The 16547-nt window shown below is 35.8% G+C and overlaps 1 protein-coding gene across 7 annotated transcripts in view; it reads right to left on the bottom strand.

Annotated features, from left to right (window-relative positions):
* USP15 (ubiquitin specific peptidase 15) overlaps window positions 1-16547 on the bottom strand; it is a 118967-nt gene that overhangs the window by 80712 nt on the left and 21708 nt on the right. For all 7 annotated transcript variants that reach the window (XR_006204921.1, XR_006204917.1, XR_006204920.1 and 4 more), the window contains exons 2-3: window positions 15394-15521; window positions 6915-7045 (exon numbers count right to left, since the gene is read on the bottom strand). Coding sequence is in view for 3 of the 7 variants with exons in the window: in XM_042947038.1 (XP_042802972.1) it covers window positions 6915-7045; window positions 15394-15521 (259 nt within the window). In the remaining 4 variants the exon portion in view is untranslated. The remainder of the gene's footprint in view (window positions 1-6914; window positions 7046-15393; window positions 15522-16547) is intronic.

The following is a 16547-nucleotide window of genomic DNA, read 5'->3' as shown; positions in this document are numbered from 1 at the left end:
TAAAAACAGACAAGTAGTGAAGTCTAACAAAATTTCAAAATCATAGGTGTTAATACATAAAAAAATCCTACATATGATATTCCATCCACAAATATTTCAGGACTTATTTCTTCAAAAACAAGAAAACAAGGACTCAGGACCATAATACCACATCACACCTAAAAAAAACTTTAAAACTAGGGGCGCCTGGGTGGCTCAGTTGGTTAAGCCTCCAACTTTGGCTCAGGTCATGATCTCATGGCTCATGAGTTCGAGCCCCACATTGGGCTTTGAGCTGACAGCCCACAGTCTGGAGCCTGCTTCCAATTCTGTGTTTCCCTCTCTCTGTCCCTCCTCTACTTAGGCTCTGCTTCACTCTCTCTCTCTCTCTCTCTCTCAAAATGAATAAACATTAAAAAAATTAAAAAAAAAAACCTTTAAAACGAATCCTTCATATCAAATATCCAGTCAATATTCAAACTGCCCCTACTGTTTCGTTTTTAATATACTGTTTGAATCAGGATCCAAATCAAGTCCATACACAAAAGTCTCTAAAATGTCTTTTAACTGCAAGTTCACCATGCATTTTTTTATTCTTGCAATTTTTAGTAAAACTACTTCATATTCTTGCAATATTCAGTAAAACTACTTCAATGAGATACATTCTAAATAAGATGCATAGTTATCTAGTTGCCCCTCTTTTTGTGATGTTGGTAGGCATTAATTAACCAGTGCTGAAATCAGGGATGGGGAAACTATGACCCCACAGGCTACATCTACATCTGACTTGCCATCTATTTTTGTATAACATTCTACTAGAACACAGTCATGCCCATTCACTTATGTATCATCTATGACTGCAACCAAAACAGCAGAGATGAATACCTTCCAGAGACTACCATGGCTTGCAAATATTTACTATCTGCTCTTTACAGAAAAAGTTTGGTGACACCACCCCCCACCCCAAGCATTATTTTATTTTTGATCAGTCTTGCCCGGACTCATCTTTATTTTACTGATCTAATTTTACTGTTCTTTATGAGCCAACTTTGTTCATTTAATATAGTTTTTTTTTTCTATTTTATGTTATTGTTTCTTGATTAGGCTTAATTTCCTTTTCGTAACTCCTTGAGACAAAAGATTTTGACTTCTTTTCTAAGTATTTAAGCTAGCACATTCTAAGGATGGCTTTAGTCATTCTTTCATGTTGTGTTATTATTATTCAGTTTAAAATGTTTAATTTTACATTGTATTTCTTAAGGATTACTTTACAAGTATAATGTTCCATTTCTAGATAGCTAGGAGATTATCTAGTTACCTTTTTGTTACCAACTTCTAAATTCCACTGGGGACAGAAGTCACTGAATAATTTCTAACATTAGAAGTGCATTGGAATTTGCTTGATGGCCCCGCATATGGTCAATTTTGGTAAAAATTCCACTCAGGAAGAATCTGTATTCTGCACTAAGTGCAATGCATGTCAATTAGGTCATGCTGTTTAACCACGTTGTTCAAATCTGCTTCCAAGCTCAATCATGTGGTTGCTGGCAGTTCTCAGAACCTCTCCAGCTGCTGGCAGAGAATTTAACTCCTCATTATGTGAGTGCCTCTATAGGCTGCCTGCATGGCAATATGGCTTCACTCAGAGTGACTGACCCGAGAGAGTGAGTGAGCGAGGGAGGGAGGGAGGGAGGGAGAGAGTGACAGAGAGCACACGCGTGAGTGTACACACAAAAGAGCACTTCCCAAGTTAGAAACACCAGTTATCTTTTCTTTTAGAAACTAATCCCAGAAGTGACATACTATCACTTCTGCCATATTTTACTGGTCACACAGACTAACTTTGGTACAACGTGGGAGATTACACAAGAGTATATAAGTAACAGGAGGTGGCAGTCACTGGGAAGCTTTTTGAGGCTGGCTACCACAGTCCACTCTCTGGCTCCCAGTAAGTCACAGTCCCTCCCTACCACATGCAAAATACATTTACTCCCTGCAAAGCCCCCATTAGTATCACCCAATTATAATATCAACTCCAAGTTTAGAAACTTGTCATCTATATCGGATCCAGGTACGGATAAGGCCTTGGATATAGTTTCTTAAACATCTTGGGTATAGTTCCTCTTTATCTATAATCCTGTGAACTACAATATAAGTTTTCTGCCTACCATACACCCTAAATAAAATGGTGGGGCATACAGAAGACAATTTTTTTAGATATTCCTCTTAAAAGGGATGGGGATGGGGTGGGGAGAGAAACAAAGGAGTCAACGGTCCATGGAAATTCTGAAATCCACCTGGGCAAATACTTAAAGTTCCTTGATCAGGGCCTGAAAATGACTCTTTACAACATTGTTTGTTTCCTGAATCACCCTTTTTTTCATGAAAGTTAGCACATGTGTGCAGTTGAGTAAATTCTTAGTCTGACCTCTGCTTGTAGAAGTCTCAGAGATCAAAGGCCTCTTTGATCTTAACACTGTTTCTGTACTCCAAGATGGTAGCAGTTCGTGAAAACACCACAGGTCTCCAGTGGATCTCACTGGAGTCTCATTCCATTAGACAAAAGTCACATCCACAAATGTCCTCTAGATATGTCCTATCTTGGGTTTACGCTGAAAGCCTGAAGGGCAATGCTCTTAAGCTTCTTAGAAGCTCTACTATTCTTAGAAGCCACATATTGAAAGGAAGTGTGAAGTACACCCTGAAATTCTTTAAAGGGCCTTTTGTCTGAACAGTATTGTGAGGTACCACCTTTGACTTCTCTGAGGTCTTAATAAAGAATTTTACAGTTGTACTCTTGGCTTCAACTTTCGTTCATGCTTTCCTGAGAGTGACTTAAGTTTGATCTTTGCTTGGGAACACATCAGAGTTTCAGCATTGTCGTCTGGAGAGGCCATCGATCTTCCAAACCAGGAAGTCTTGGCTCCTTTTTAACAGCCCTTTCTTTAGTTTCTCTCTCCCTTCTCACATGTGACTATATGAAGCACAAGAAGAAACCAGTCAGTACTTCCAATATTTTGGCATATCATTCAGCTCATTAGATATTTTTTTACCTTTCAATTTACTGCAGTTGACAAATGCTGCTAAACTTTCTGCTACCTTACAACAAAGATCACTTCTTCTGGGTTCCATTAAGATTTTCCTCACTTTCCTGTGAGCCCTCACTGGCAGCCTCCTCAAAGTCTAAAATTGTGCTATCAATTTATTCAAGGCACTTTAAGCTTTCATTAATACTCATAATTTCTTACAGCTTCTACTCCCTGCCTGGTTCTAAAGCCACACCACACTTCAAATTTTGATAAGGCAGCACACTATTTCCAGAACTACCAAAATTAGTTCTTAGTTTTCTTTTATATACTTTTTTGTTTTGTTTTGAGAAAGGGAGAAAGAGAGAATCCCAAGCAGGCTCCACGCTCAGTGGGAGCCCACTGTAGGACTACCACAACCCCAGGACCACTACCAGAGGAGAAATCAAGAGTCAGACGTTCAACTGACTGAGCCACGCAGGCATCCCAGTTACTAGTTTTCTAGTGCTGCATAATGTATCATCCCAAAATTCAGCAACTTAACATTAGTTCACATAGTTTCTGAGGGTCAAGAACCTGGAGCAGCTTAGCTAGGCTGGTCTGCTTGGGGTCTCTTATGAGATTAAGGTCAAGCTGTAGGCTAAGGCTTCAATTATCTGAAAGCTGTAATGACACTGGAGGATTCACTTCTGAGGTCACTCACATGGTTGTTAACAGGTCTCCATTTCTCTCTATTGCCCAGAGATCTCAGTTCCTTACTATATGAGCCGTTCCACAGGCTGCCTGAGTATGCAGTTAAACTTCCCAGAACGAGAAATGACAGAGTGCAAGAGGGTGTGTGCACCCAAGATGGAAACTGAGGTACCTTCTATAATCTCATCTTTTCTATTTTAATGAGGTATTATTGAAATGTAACATTAGTTTCAAATGTAAAACAATGATTTGATATTTGTGTATGTTGTGAAATGGATCACTACAAAAAGTCTAGTCAATGTCTGTCACCCTATATAGTTAGAAACATTTTTCTCTTGTGACAAGAACTTTTAAGATCTACTCTCTTAGCAGCTTTCAAAAATGCAATACAGTACTATTAACTATAGTCACCGTGCCATACATTACAACCCCATGACTTACCGATTTTATAACTGGAAGTCTGTACCTTCTGACTCCCTTTACCCTAAAATCTAATCTTGAAAGTGACACATCCACTTTAACTTCTGCCATGTTACTGCCACAAGTGACTACCCAAGGATATGGATACAAGGAGGTTGTCTTGGAGGCTACTACCTTAACTTATATACTAATATGATGTATTTTTTTTTTTTTTTTTTACAATAAAAGTATTTTTTTATTTTTTATTAGCTGTAATAACAGTTAGATGTTTTTTAAGTTTATGTATATATTCATCCTAATAAGATATTACTACCATTTTAAATAGTCTGCCTTAAGATTTATTCACAATATTTACTTTTGTTAATCTACATTTTTTCCTGGGTCTCCAAGCTTCCATACGGAATAATTTTCTTACCATTCTGAAAACTGCTTTGTATTTCCTTTAGTGCAGGTCTGCTAGTAACAAATTCTATCAATTTGTTTATCTGAAAATAGCTTTCTTCACTATCCAAAGGATCCTTTTCTGAAGGATCCTTTCCTTGGATACACATTTTAGGTTGGCAGTGATTTTCTTTCATCATGTTGAAGATGGTTATTGTTATTTTTCAGATTTCTTCTGAGAAATAATTTCTTTGTTTATTCTTACTTTGAAGGTAAATAGACCTCTTTTTTGGCTATAAGAGGAATATCTTTCTGCTTTTGCTATTGAACATTTTTACTGGGTATGGTTTTGTTTGTATTTTTTTGAGCATGGGTTTGTTTCACAGCATTTGATTCTGTAGCATGTTACCTTCCACTGGTTTTAGAAAATTCTCAGCTATTATCTCCAGCATTACTTCTTAAAATTTTGTTGTTGTTATTTATTTTTGAGAGAGAGTGTGAGCAGTAGAGGAGGGGGGGGGGGGGGGGGGGGACAGAGGATCCAAAGTGAGCTCCAAACTGACAGCAGTGAGACCGACGCGAAGCTCAAACTCCCAAACCACGAGATCATGACCCGAGCCGAAGTGGGACACTCAACTGACTGAGCCACCCAGGTGTCCCACCTCCAATGTTACTTCTATGCTATTCTGCTTTTTCTCTCCTTCTAAGAGTCCACCTGTATGTATATTAAACTAATGCACTTTGCTCAAAGTGCCTTTGCTTATTTCTGTATATTCCATCATTCAGTGTCTCTAAGCTTCAATCTGTATATATTTTTTAAAGTTTATTTTGAGAGAGGGAGGAAGCAAGAGCATGAGTGGGGCAGGGCAGAGAGAGAGACAAAGAATGTCAAGCAGGCTCTGTGCTGTTAGCACAGAGCCCGACGCAGGGCTCAATCTCACAAAACCTGAGATAATGACCTGACAGAAGTCAAGAGTTGGACGCATAACCAATTGAGCCACCCAGGTGCCCCAAGTCTATTTATTTCTACTGATGTTATCAGTTAGTTTACAAATTTTCTCTTTGGTTCTGCTTACTGTTTTACCCAAATACTGATTACTTCCTTCTTAATTTTTTTCATATTATTTTAGAATTACAAATTTTATTTGGTTAATAGTTTTAGAATTATATTTAATTCTTAACAGTTTTGAAGTCCTACAACGGTCTTATTTTTAAACATAATAAGCACAGTATTTATTTATTCATATTTATTTTAGAGGGAGAGTGTGCGCATGTATGCACAAGTGATGGAGGGATGGCGGGGGGGTGGAGAATCTCAAGCAGGCTCCACGTCCAGCATACAGCTGGACTACGGGCTCGTTGTCATGACCATAAGATCATGACCTGAGCTGAAATCAAGAGTCAGACGCTTAAGTGACTGAGTCATCCAGGCTCCCCATAAGCACAGTATTTTAAAATTTCTGTCTGATAATTCCAGGGACAGAGAGAGAGACGGAGAATCCCAAGCAGGCTCCGTACTGTCAGCGCAGGGCCCGATCCCACAAACTATGAGATCATGACCTGAGCCTAAATCAAGAGACAGACGGTTAACCAACTAGGCCACCCAGGCACCCTAAGATATAATTCTATACCTAAACCACCAATATACACATACAAATTGTTAATATAGCAACTCTGTAGCAGTTCCAAATAAATCCATGTATGGTTTGGTCTACTACAGGTCTATACGCTTGTGTTACCTAATTTGTTTTTTTAATTGTTTCTGGGTTGAAAAAAAAAAAAGATAAATAATTATATGCTCAGAGATTCTGGTCCCCAAACTCTTCCTTCCTCTCTTCCCCCTCCCTGCCTGATACACTATTAAATACTTGTGTAAGATTGGCAGACCTACTTTAAACATTCGGTATTCTGTTAAATGACAACACCGTTACTTTCATAAATGACTTTTTAGTTCCAAAAAGTAAAAACAATGGTTTTTTTGTTTTTTTTTTTTTTTTTTTTGACAGAGACTAAGAGAGAGAAAGGGAAGGGAAGAGGGAGAGGGACAGAATTTTCAGCAGGCTCCATACCCAGCATGGAACCTGACACAGGGTTCAATCTCACGAATGTAAAATCATGACCTAAGCCGAAATCAAGAGCTGGAGGCTTAACCAACTGAGCCACACAGGTACCCTGATAATGCATCATTTTTAATGTTTCTAAACTCTAACTGTAAAACTTGTAGCATAGTGGTTAAGAAAACAGGCTGCCTAAGTTTTTAAACTGATGTGACTTTCTAAAAGACCCTGAATCTATCTCTGTCCTCATTTCCTCATCTATAAAATGAAGGTAAGAATACGTACCCTACAGAGCTTCTAAACAAAAATGTGAACTGTTGGAGAAAAATATTTTTATTCAGTTATGCTTAATACATACCTTTCGTGCTATTGGTTCCTGACCTTCCATCAACGTGTACCAGCTGACAAGTTTATTCCAGCCCTCAGTTGGCAACAGTATGTAATCCAATTCATCAATAAGATGTTCCTTAAGTGACTGGGCATCACCATCTGCAAAAGAAAATAGTAAACTTGATACGTAAAAAGAAACAATAGTACATATATTTAATACTATATAGTGTAACTATGATAGATTACTTAAATTCATGGAGACTAATTTAAATATTTAACCAATGAGTTCTGAAGAAAGCTCTGAAGAAATTCACATATAAATCTACATGTTTCAAAATAAACTGTTGCTTTCAAAAGTTTCAATGTGTACCAGTAGTCAATGAACAGCGTTTAAAGACATAATTTTTTTATTAAGCTCTTAAAAAAAACACTAAGGTGTAATCTTAAAAAAATACCAAGGGATCTGAAAGAAAAGTGTTTCCCCAATATTTCAAGTAGCAGATATTCCTCACATGGTAAAAGTGATCATTCTAGCATTAGGTGATGAAGGAAATTCAGAAGCAAATCAATAACCTTTTACAAGACTCCAAAGCATATGGGCTGGGAACCATGATGGAAATCAAAAAAGGGCACCTTGAAAACCAAATCATTACTCCAGAAGGCCCATAATCTACGTTCCTCCCAAAATCTAAAGTAGAGGTAGTTGTTCTGATGTGGTTCTAATTCTATAATCATTTTCAAAATTCTGGTTAAATTAAAAACTTACTGCAGGGCAGACCAGAGATCTAGAAGCAAGAGCATGAGTTACACCTGTATGACAGTTCTAATCTTAGACTCATTTTTTATTATCTGGTCCTGTTACCTGAATTTTCAAAGTGCAGAAACAAACACATATAGTTCATTGAATTACACACAACATAAAGATTTTCTCAATCTGACCCAGTCTTAAACTAACAAACATGGAAAGTAAAATTGTTGTTAGTAGTATCTCAGTGAGAACACATATTCTTAATTAGACATTACAATATAAAACAAGCAGGAAAAATTCTGAAAAGATTAAAAGAAAGTTATTTATTCCATCTAGCATCAATCTATGGTCAGAGAATCACACTGAACTTTGAGAAAACTTTCATGTAGAGAAGAAATGGTAAAACTCTAAGTTCTATAATACAAACTTCAATCACAGATGCAAACTAAGCATTAATTTTTAAACTCAGTTTTTTAAAACCTTAGTTGTAATTCTAAATTCTTTATGGAAACTGATCATTTGGAACATATTTTCAGAACCTGCTGAAGGTGAAAGAGACTTACACATTGTAAACACCTCTATGCATCATATCCTATGAGACATACTACAGGAGACAACCATGTTATCTCAGTTCTCAAAGCAATCCTGTAAGATAGGTATCTCCATTTTAGATTAGAAAATATTTTCAGGGAAACTCAGTAACTTTCCCAAGATCATACATACAGAAAACTGCAGGTACTATGAAAGGTGTTACTACAGAAAACACTGTTAGCTGACTTTTCAAAACAGTATCATGAGGTAGATATCTCCAAATTAATGAGTAAACAGATTTCAGTACTGATTAACTCGCCGAAGGTGACACATACAGAAGACTGTACAAATTGGACTCAAATAGATTGGTTTACTTAAACATCCATTTTCTTTCTACTATTGACAGATTGCCCTCCAGAAAACTCAGGGAAAGAAAGAAAAGTTTAAAAATTAAGACTTTTAAGCTGTTTTCCACAATAATTCAAGAGTTTGAGTAAATGATTTTACTATGTACCAGAATCAAATAGTAACTTTATGTGTAGTGAACAATATTTGTTACTTCTGCAATTACTGACTCATAACTGATACACAATAAATTGCACATATTTAAGGTGAACTATTTGGTCAATTTTGACAGATCAATACAAATGTGAAACCACCACCATGACCAAAATGATGGATAGATTCCTCCCCATTAAAGGATTCCTAAGAGTCCTTTGTAATCTCTACTTTCGTTTATCTAAGTCTACTGTCCTGTCCCCCAAAAATCACTTATCTGTTTCTCCATATTTTGCAACTATAGACTAATGTGCGCTTTGTAGTTTTATATGAAAATTGTCTTTTGTTACTACAGGCATTTTCTAGAATCTCATGTAAAAATTATATATAGTGTTTTTGTTTGGCTTTCTTTTACACTGCGTAATTATCTTGAGAGCCATCTGTGTTTCTACATATTAATACTTCACTGCCAGCACAGAGCCTGACATGGGGCTCAAACTCATGAAACTGTGAGATCATGACCTGCGCCAAAACCCAGAGTTGGACGCTTAACCAACTGAACCACCCAGGCGTCCCTATACTTCATTCCTTTTAATTGTTGAGTAGGATTTCATTATATGGATATACTATAATTTGTTTATCCAGTTAGCTATTGATGGGCATTTGGGGTTGTTTCCAATTTTCTCTATTACAAATAACATTGCTATGCACATCTGTGTATTAGTTTTCATATGGATATATATTCTCATTTCTTTTGGGTAAATATGTAGGAGTGGAATGACTGGTTTCTACGGTAAACATGGGTTTAGGTTTTTAAGAAATTTCCTATTTCCAAAAACAGTGTATAGAAGCTCCACTTATTTCACATCCTTGTCAACACTTGGGTATCATTCTTTTAAATTTTAATCATTTTGATACACGTATCAAACAAACATACACATACACATTTGAAACCTCATTTCTCTAATGACTAATGATGCTGATAATCTATCCAATTATGCAGTTTTTGAAAACTCCATTTTCTTTTGTGAATCATCTGTTCAAATCTTTTGCCTATGTTTTCCACTAGGTTTTGTTGTATTAATATAGTTTCAAGAATTCTTTATTCTGCATACAAGTCTTTTATCAGTTAGGTGATCTGCAAATACTTCTCCCACACTGTGGTTTGTTTTTTCATTCTTAACATTTATCATTTGAAGAAGATTTTATTACTGAGCACAGGTTTTTTTCTTTTATCAGTTTGCTTTTCATATCACATTTAAGAAATCTACCTAACACAATGTCACAAAGATTTTCTCCTATTTTTTTACAATTTATATGATCTGTTTTGAGTTTATTTTGTATATAATGCCAGGTATGGATCCAAGTTCAGTTTCTTGGCTTTTTTTTTTTTTTTTTTTTTTGTGAACAGATACCTAAAGCTCAAGCTCAAGCAGTATGTTTAAAGGCTATCCTCTCTACTGAAATCCTCTTACATCTTTGTTTAAAATCAATTGACCACATATGTGTGCATCTACTTTTGGATTCTCTAATCTGTTCAATTGATCCTTGTCTCACACTGTATACGAATATTAACTTAAAATTGATCAGTCATAAATGTAACAGCTAAAACTATAAAATTCTTAGAAGACAACATAGGTGTAAATCTTTCATGACCCTGGATTAGGGAATGCATTCTGACACCAAAACCACAACAAGAAAAAAATATAAATTGGATCTAATCAAAATTAAAAACTACTGTGCTTCAAAGACATAAGAAAGTAAAAGACAATTTACAGATTGGGAGACAATTTTTGGAGATCATATATCTGATAAGGAGCTAGTATCCAGAATATATAAATAACACTTAAAACAGAAAAATAAAAAGAAGCCCAATTAAAAAATAAGAACAGGATCTGAACTAACATTTCTCCAAAAAAGATACATAGACAGCACAGATAAGATACTTAACATCATTAATCACTAGAAAAATACAAATCAAAATCACAATGAGGTATCACTTCACACCCAGCAGGACGGCTATAATAAAAGGACAATGTGTTGGCAAGGATATGTCTGACTCTTGATTTCAGCTCAGGTCATGATCCAAGGTTATGGGATCGGGCCGTGTGAGGCTCCATGCTGAGCATGATATTTTCTCTCTCTCCCCCTCTGCCTCTCTCGCTGTCTAAAATAAAATAAAAATTAAAAAGATACAATTGGGTTTTTAAATAATCGTCTTATATCCTATAAACCAATCTCATTTATTACTCCTTAGAAACTTTGTTTTTTGTAGATTCAATCAAATTTTCTGGACAACTAGGCATAGTTACCTGTGAATAAAAGCAGATTTATTACTTCTTCCTGTACAATCTGTATGCTTTTTACCTCTTTTTCTTGCCTTACTGCACTGGGTGGAACCTCTAAGGTCAGCTGAAGACCTAAATGGACACTCTTGCTTTTTTCATGTTACCTGTAGGTTTTTTGTAGAAGCCCATTTTGAGGCTGAGGACACTTCCTTCATTTTATTCTTTTATCTTACATATTATCTTTAATTTTTTTTAATGTTTATTTATTTTTGAGTGAGAGAGAGAGAGACACAATCTGAAGCAGGCTCCAGGCTCTGAGCTGTCAGCACAGAGCCCAATGTGGGGCTTGAACTCACAAAGTGAGATCATGAACTGAGCTAAGTTGGACGTTTAACCAACTGAGCCACCCTGGAGCCCTGATGTATTATCTTTTAAATATATTTTTCTATATGATACATATATATATAAAATATATATATATGTATATATGTGTGTGTGTGTGTGTGTGTGTATATATATATATATATATATATATCTTACACATACATACCCATTTCATTGTTGGACTTTATTTACTAAACTTCTGTTTAGACAACATACGTAGACAAGAGTTTTCTTTGGATGTCTGTAAGATTTTGGTATCAGGGTAATGATGGTTTCATAGCATGAGTGGGAAAGTATTAGCTTCCAATTTTGGAAGAGTTTTGTAAAACAGGTATATATTTCTCCTGTAAATATGTGGTGGAATTCACCAGTGGCACCATTTGGATCTGATGGGTTTTTCTGTGAAAAATTTTAAGCTACAAATTCATTTTCTGTAATTGATACAGGGCTATTCAGGCAATCTATTCTTTTGGAATGAGCTTTGGCAGTTTCACTTTTTTTCATCTGGTTTGTTGAATTTAATGGCATAAAGTTCGTAATAATTCTTTATTGCCCTTTTAATAGTTGTTGATTCCGAACTGGTGTTACCTCTCGTGTTCTGATATTGGCAATTTTGTCTTTTCTTTTTTCTCTCTTTTTTTTTTTATGTTTGTTTATTTTGAGAGAGATACAGTGTGCATGTGTATACATAAGAGTAGGAGAGGGGCAGTGAGAGAGGGAGACAGAGAATCCTAAGCAGGCTCCTGCTGTCAGCACAGAGTCTGACACAGGGCTCGATCTCTCAATTTCACGAACTGTGAGACCATGACCTGAGATGAAATTAAGAGTCGGATGCTAGTCAGAAACTAGATATGGACCCATTTTATTATTTCACAAAGAACGAGTTTATTTTTCCTTTTTTATAATTGACATATCATATTATATTTGTTTTGAGAAGAACCAATTTTTGGTTCATTGATTTTTTTTCTCTATTTTTCTATTCTCTAATTTCTATTCTGAAATTACTTTCTTCTAAGTTTAATCTGTTCTTTTTTAGTTTCTTAAAAACTGTCACTGATTTGAGAGTCTCATTTTCTTTACTGATATATTATTTATGTATTATATAATTATATATTAATATAGTCACTCCAGCTTTCTTTGGATTAGTGTTAGCACAGGTATTACTTTTCTATATGCTGTATAACAAACTAATGCAGCGGCTGAAAACCATAACCCATTTACTATCTCATAGTTCTGTGAGTTACAAGTTCGGGGGGCTCAACAGACTTCTCTATTTAGGGTCTCATAAGGCAGAAATCAAGATGTCAGATGGGCTGATCTCCTAACTAGAGACTCTGGGGAAGAATTTGCTTCCAAGCCCATTCAGACTGTTGGCAGTATTCAGTTCTTCATGATGCCAGGACTGAGGTGGTCTGTTTCCTTGCTGGCTGTGAGCCAGGGTCTCTCTCTGTTCCTAAAGGATCCCCTGCCTTCCTTCTCACATGGCCCCTTCCATTTTTAACCAGCAATGATGTACTGAGTAATTCTCATGCTTTGAATCTCTGACTTCTACCAGCCAGAGAAAAGCCTCTGCTTTTAAAGAGCACTTGTTGTTAGATTAAACCTGGTGGGATAATCTCCCTTTTGCCATACAACATAAATAATCCTGGGAATGGTATCTCATCCTAATTCCTATGCTCTACCCATACTCAAAGGGGAGCTGATTATATAAGAGAGAGAGCAGTCACTGGGAGTCAGTCTTAGAATTCTGCTTACCATAACATGCCATACTTTTTCAATTCTTTTAATCCATTTGTATCTTTATATCAAAAGAGGGGTTTCTTATAGACAGTACATAGTTAGGTCTTATTTCTTATCCAATCTCTACCTCTAATTAGGGGTATTTACATTTAATGTGATTATTCATAGAGAAGAGTTTGAATCTACCACGTTGCTAATTTGTTTTGTATGTTCCATTTGTTAATTTTTTCTACTTAAAAATTTTTTAAACATTGATACTTCTCCTCATTATGCATATTTTTCTGCTTCTTTGCCTACCAGGTAATATATTGTTAGATCCAAGACATTATAAATTTTATCCTGTTGGATGCTGAATATTTTTGAATTTCTCTAAGTACTCTTGCATTTTGTTCTAAGATATAAAGTTTGATGCTTTCAGGATAAAAGGACAGGACGATTAATTTTGCCCTATTACAGTGGAAAAACTGTTGGCAGTAGTATACTCCATGAATTATAAGGCTTTCCACTCTGTTATGAACACTTTATTCTTGGTCCTATATGAGCCCCAATGATTGTTCCCTCTAATTCTTTTGGGAGCTTCTTTCCTTGGCCTTGGGTACCCCCTTCACATACATGAGCTAATCAACACTCAGTTGGAGATATATATGAGAGAGACTCTGTATATCTCTAGGTCTCTGTCTCTTTTTGCTGGTCATTCCTATCTGGTACTCTAAACTCAAAACTCTGGTGGCCTGGGTCTCCCTGAATCCCAAACTCTTTCCTCAACTGGGGGGAGTGCCAGGCTCTACATGGGTTTCCTCTTCTGTGCCTTGTTTTGAAAACTGGTATCAATGCAGTAAGCTGAGGCAATCATAGGGCTTACCGCATTTGTTTCCTATATCTCAAGGATCACTGTTCTTTGCTGCCTGGTATCCAATGTTTTGAGAACCACTGATTTATATATTTTGTCAAGGTTTTAGTTTGCTCAGGTGGAAGAGTAAATCTAGTCCCTGTTACTCCATCTTAGCCAGAAATGGAAGCTCCGGTACTTGTGTTTTATACCCTTTAAATGTAATGAGAGGTACAGAAAACTGGTAAGTAGCAAGGGTTGGAGAAGATTGATGCAAAAATCCAAGAATGTAAACATTTACCAGTGCTCCCCAACTAAATAATCATGCGTCCATTAGGAATAATGTAGCACTATAGTGTTTTAAGATAGTGCTTTCTCAGTGTGGAGGTTCCCCAGAAAATTAAAAATAGACCTACCCTATGACCCAGCAATAGCACTGCTAGGAATTTACCCAAGGGATACAGGAGTACTGATGCATAGGGGCACTTGTACCCCAATGTTTATACCAGCACTTTCAACAATAGTCAAATTATGGAAAAAGCCTAAATGTCCATCAACTGATGAATGGATAAAGAAATTGTGGTTTATATACACAATGGAATACTACGTGGCAATGAGAAAGAATGAAATATGGCCTTTTGTAGCAACGTGGATGGAACTGGAGAGTGTGATGCTAAGTGAAATAAGCTATACAGAGAAAGACAGATACCATATGTTTTCACTCTTAAGTGGATCCTGAGAAACTTAGCAGAAACCCATGGGGGAGGGGAAGGAAAAAAAAAAAAAAAGAGGTTAGAGTGGGAGAGAGCCAAAGCATAAGAGACTGTTAAAAACTGAGAACAAACTGAGGGTTGATGGGGGTGGGAGGGAGGGGAGAGTGGGTGATGGGTATTGAGGAGGGCACCTTTTGGGATGAGCACTGGGTGTTGTATGGAAACCAATTTGACAATAAATTTCATATATTGGAAAAAAAAATAAAATAAATAAATAAATTAAAAAAAAAAAAAGATAGTGCTTTCTAACTTACATTCTTCATTTAAAGATGTGAATAATAAACATTTCTTACATAATAAATGAAAACAATCTGTCATAATACACAGTAATAACTAATTATGATAGAATAATCTGAGTTCATTAGGTCAAATCTATTATACAAAGAAATTTTTTTTAACATTTATTCATTTTTTTGAGAGACAGAGAGAGACAGAGCATGAGCAGGGGAGGGGCAGAGAGAGAGAGAGAGAGAGAGAGAGAGAGAATCCGAAGCAGGCTCCAGGCTCTGAGCTGTCAGCACAGTCAACACAAAGCTTGACACGGGGCTCGAACTCATGAACTGCGAGATCATGACCTGAGCTGAGCTTAACCAACTGAGCCCCAAAGAAATTTCTAATATATCTATTTACATTAACATTTTCCATATTATGTACATTTACTATAACATATTCAAATGAACACATTTACAACCTGACTGAAGAAAAGAAATAATGACCTTTGAGAAGTCCAGAGTTATCAATGGGTCCAGGATATACATTTTGATCTCCCATCTGGTATTTGTCCCAGCTGTCAAAGCCAACATATTTTTTCCACTGTTTGAACCAGCGACTATCGACTAGGTACCTGAAAAAGAAAAGAAATCAGTAAAGGAACTATAGGAACAGCAAAGAAGCTATTTTTGATACTTCATTTTATACTACAGTATATGCCTACTTCAAAGGATTATTGAGAATAACTGTAACGTGACTCAGTATCTGGAAAAAGAATATTTCATTTGTGTAAAGTGTTATTTCTACTGTTCTATAAATATCTACTATTTGAGGACAAGTATTGACATACATGTTAAAAAAAAATCCTTAACAGTACCTCTTAAAAAATGCAGTAACTATTCAATAAAATATTTGACAACTGAACCAATTCAAATGGTAATCTTAAGAATCAATCAAAACAAACTTTAAAATATAACATGGTAAACTATAAAGAAACATGAAAATGGTTCTTCTGCAAAAAACTTACACACACAGTATGTTAATTTTATATATTTTACTCTATGTTTTTGGGGATAAGGAAAATGGATTATTAAAAGTATGCAAGATCGATTATAATAACTATAACACATTTTTTAAAACTATAAAAACAATTAGTTTCTTCACTAACAAAATTAATAACAATAATACTGTCTCCATCTGTTTTTCATACAGTAGTAAAATCTGCTGGGGCAAGGAGAATTGTTTTTCTTTTTCTTTTTTCTTTTTTGGTGGTTTCAAAAGTGTGGTACCCAAGCACTATAAGCTTTACTTTATTGAAACTGTATTCATCTTATTTTCAAATATCTAGAATTGGCTTCTCATCAGATGGCCAGTGACAGAAGAAGTCAAATAATGGTGTTCTAGCAAACAAAATATAAAAAAAATCATAAATGTAAAAAAGTTTACAAATTAATTCTGATTATTTTATATCTACTATGAAATACCGCTTTGCCATGGACTCATAATTATTTTAAATTCTTTACCAGAAATATTTTCCCCACACTTAACTAGGTTTAATCACAAACAAAATCAGGAGTAAAGGTCAACAAGACGTTTAAAGCCCACAAGTGTACTAACACAGGTAAGCCAAGTTTATTTGGAGACCATCATTATTATGTAT

The sequence above is a fragment of the Panthera leo genome, chromosome B4, assembly GCF_018350215.1.
Source record: "Panthera leo isolate Ple1 chromosome B4, P.leo_Ple1_pat1.1, whole genome shotgun sequence".
NCBI lineage: Eukaryota > Metazoa > Chordata > Mammalia > Carnivora > Felidae > Panthera > Panthera leo.
Note: the sequence above shows the minus strand (reverse complement) of the source record. Positions and strands in the feature narration are given on the sequence as shown.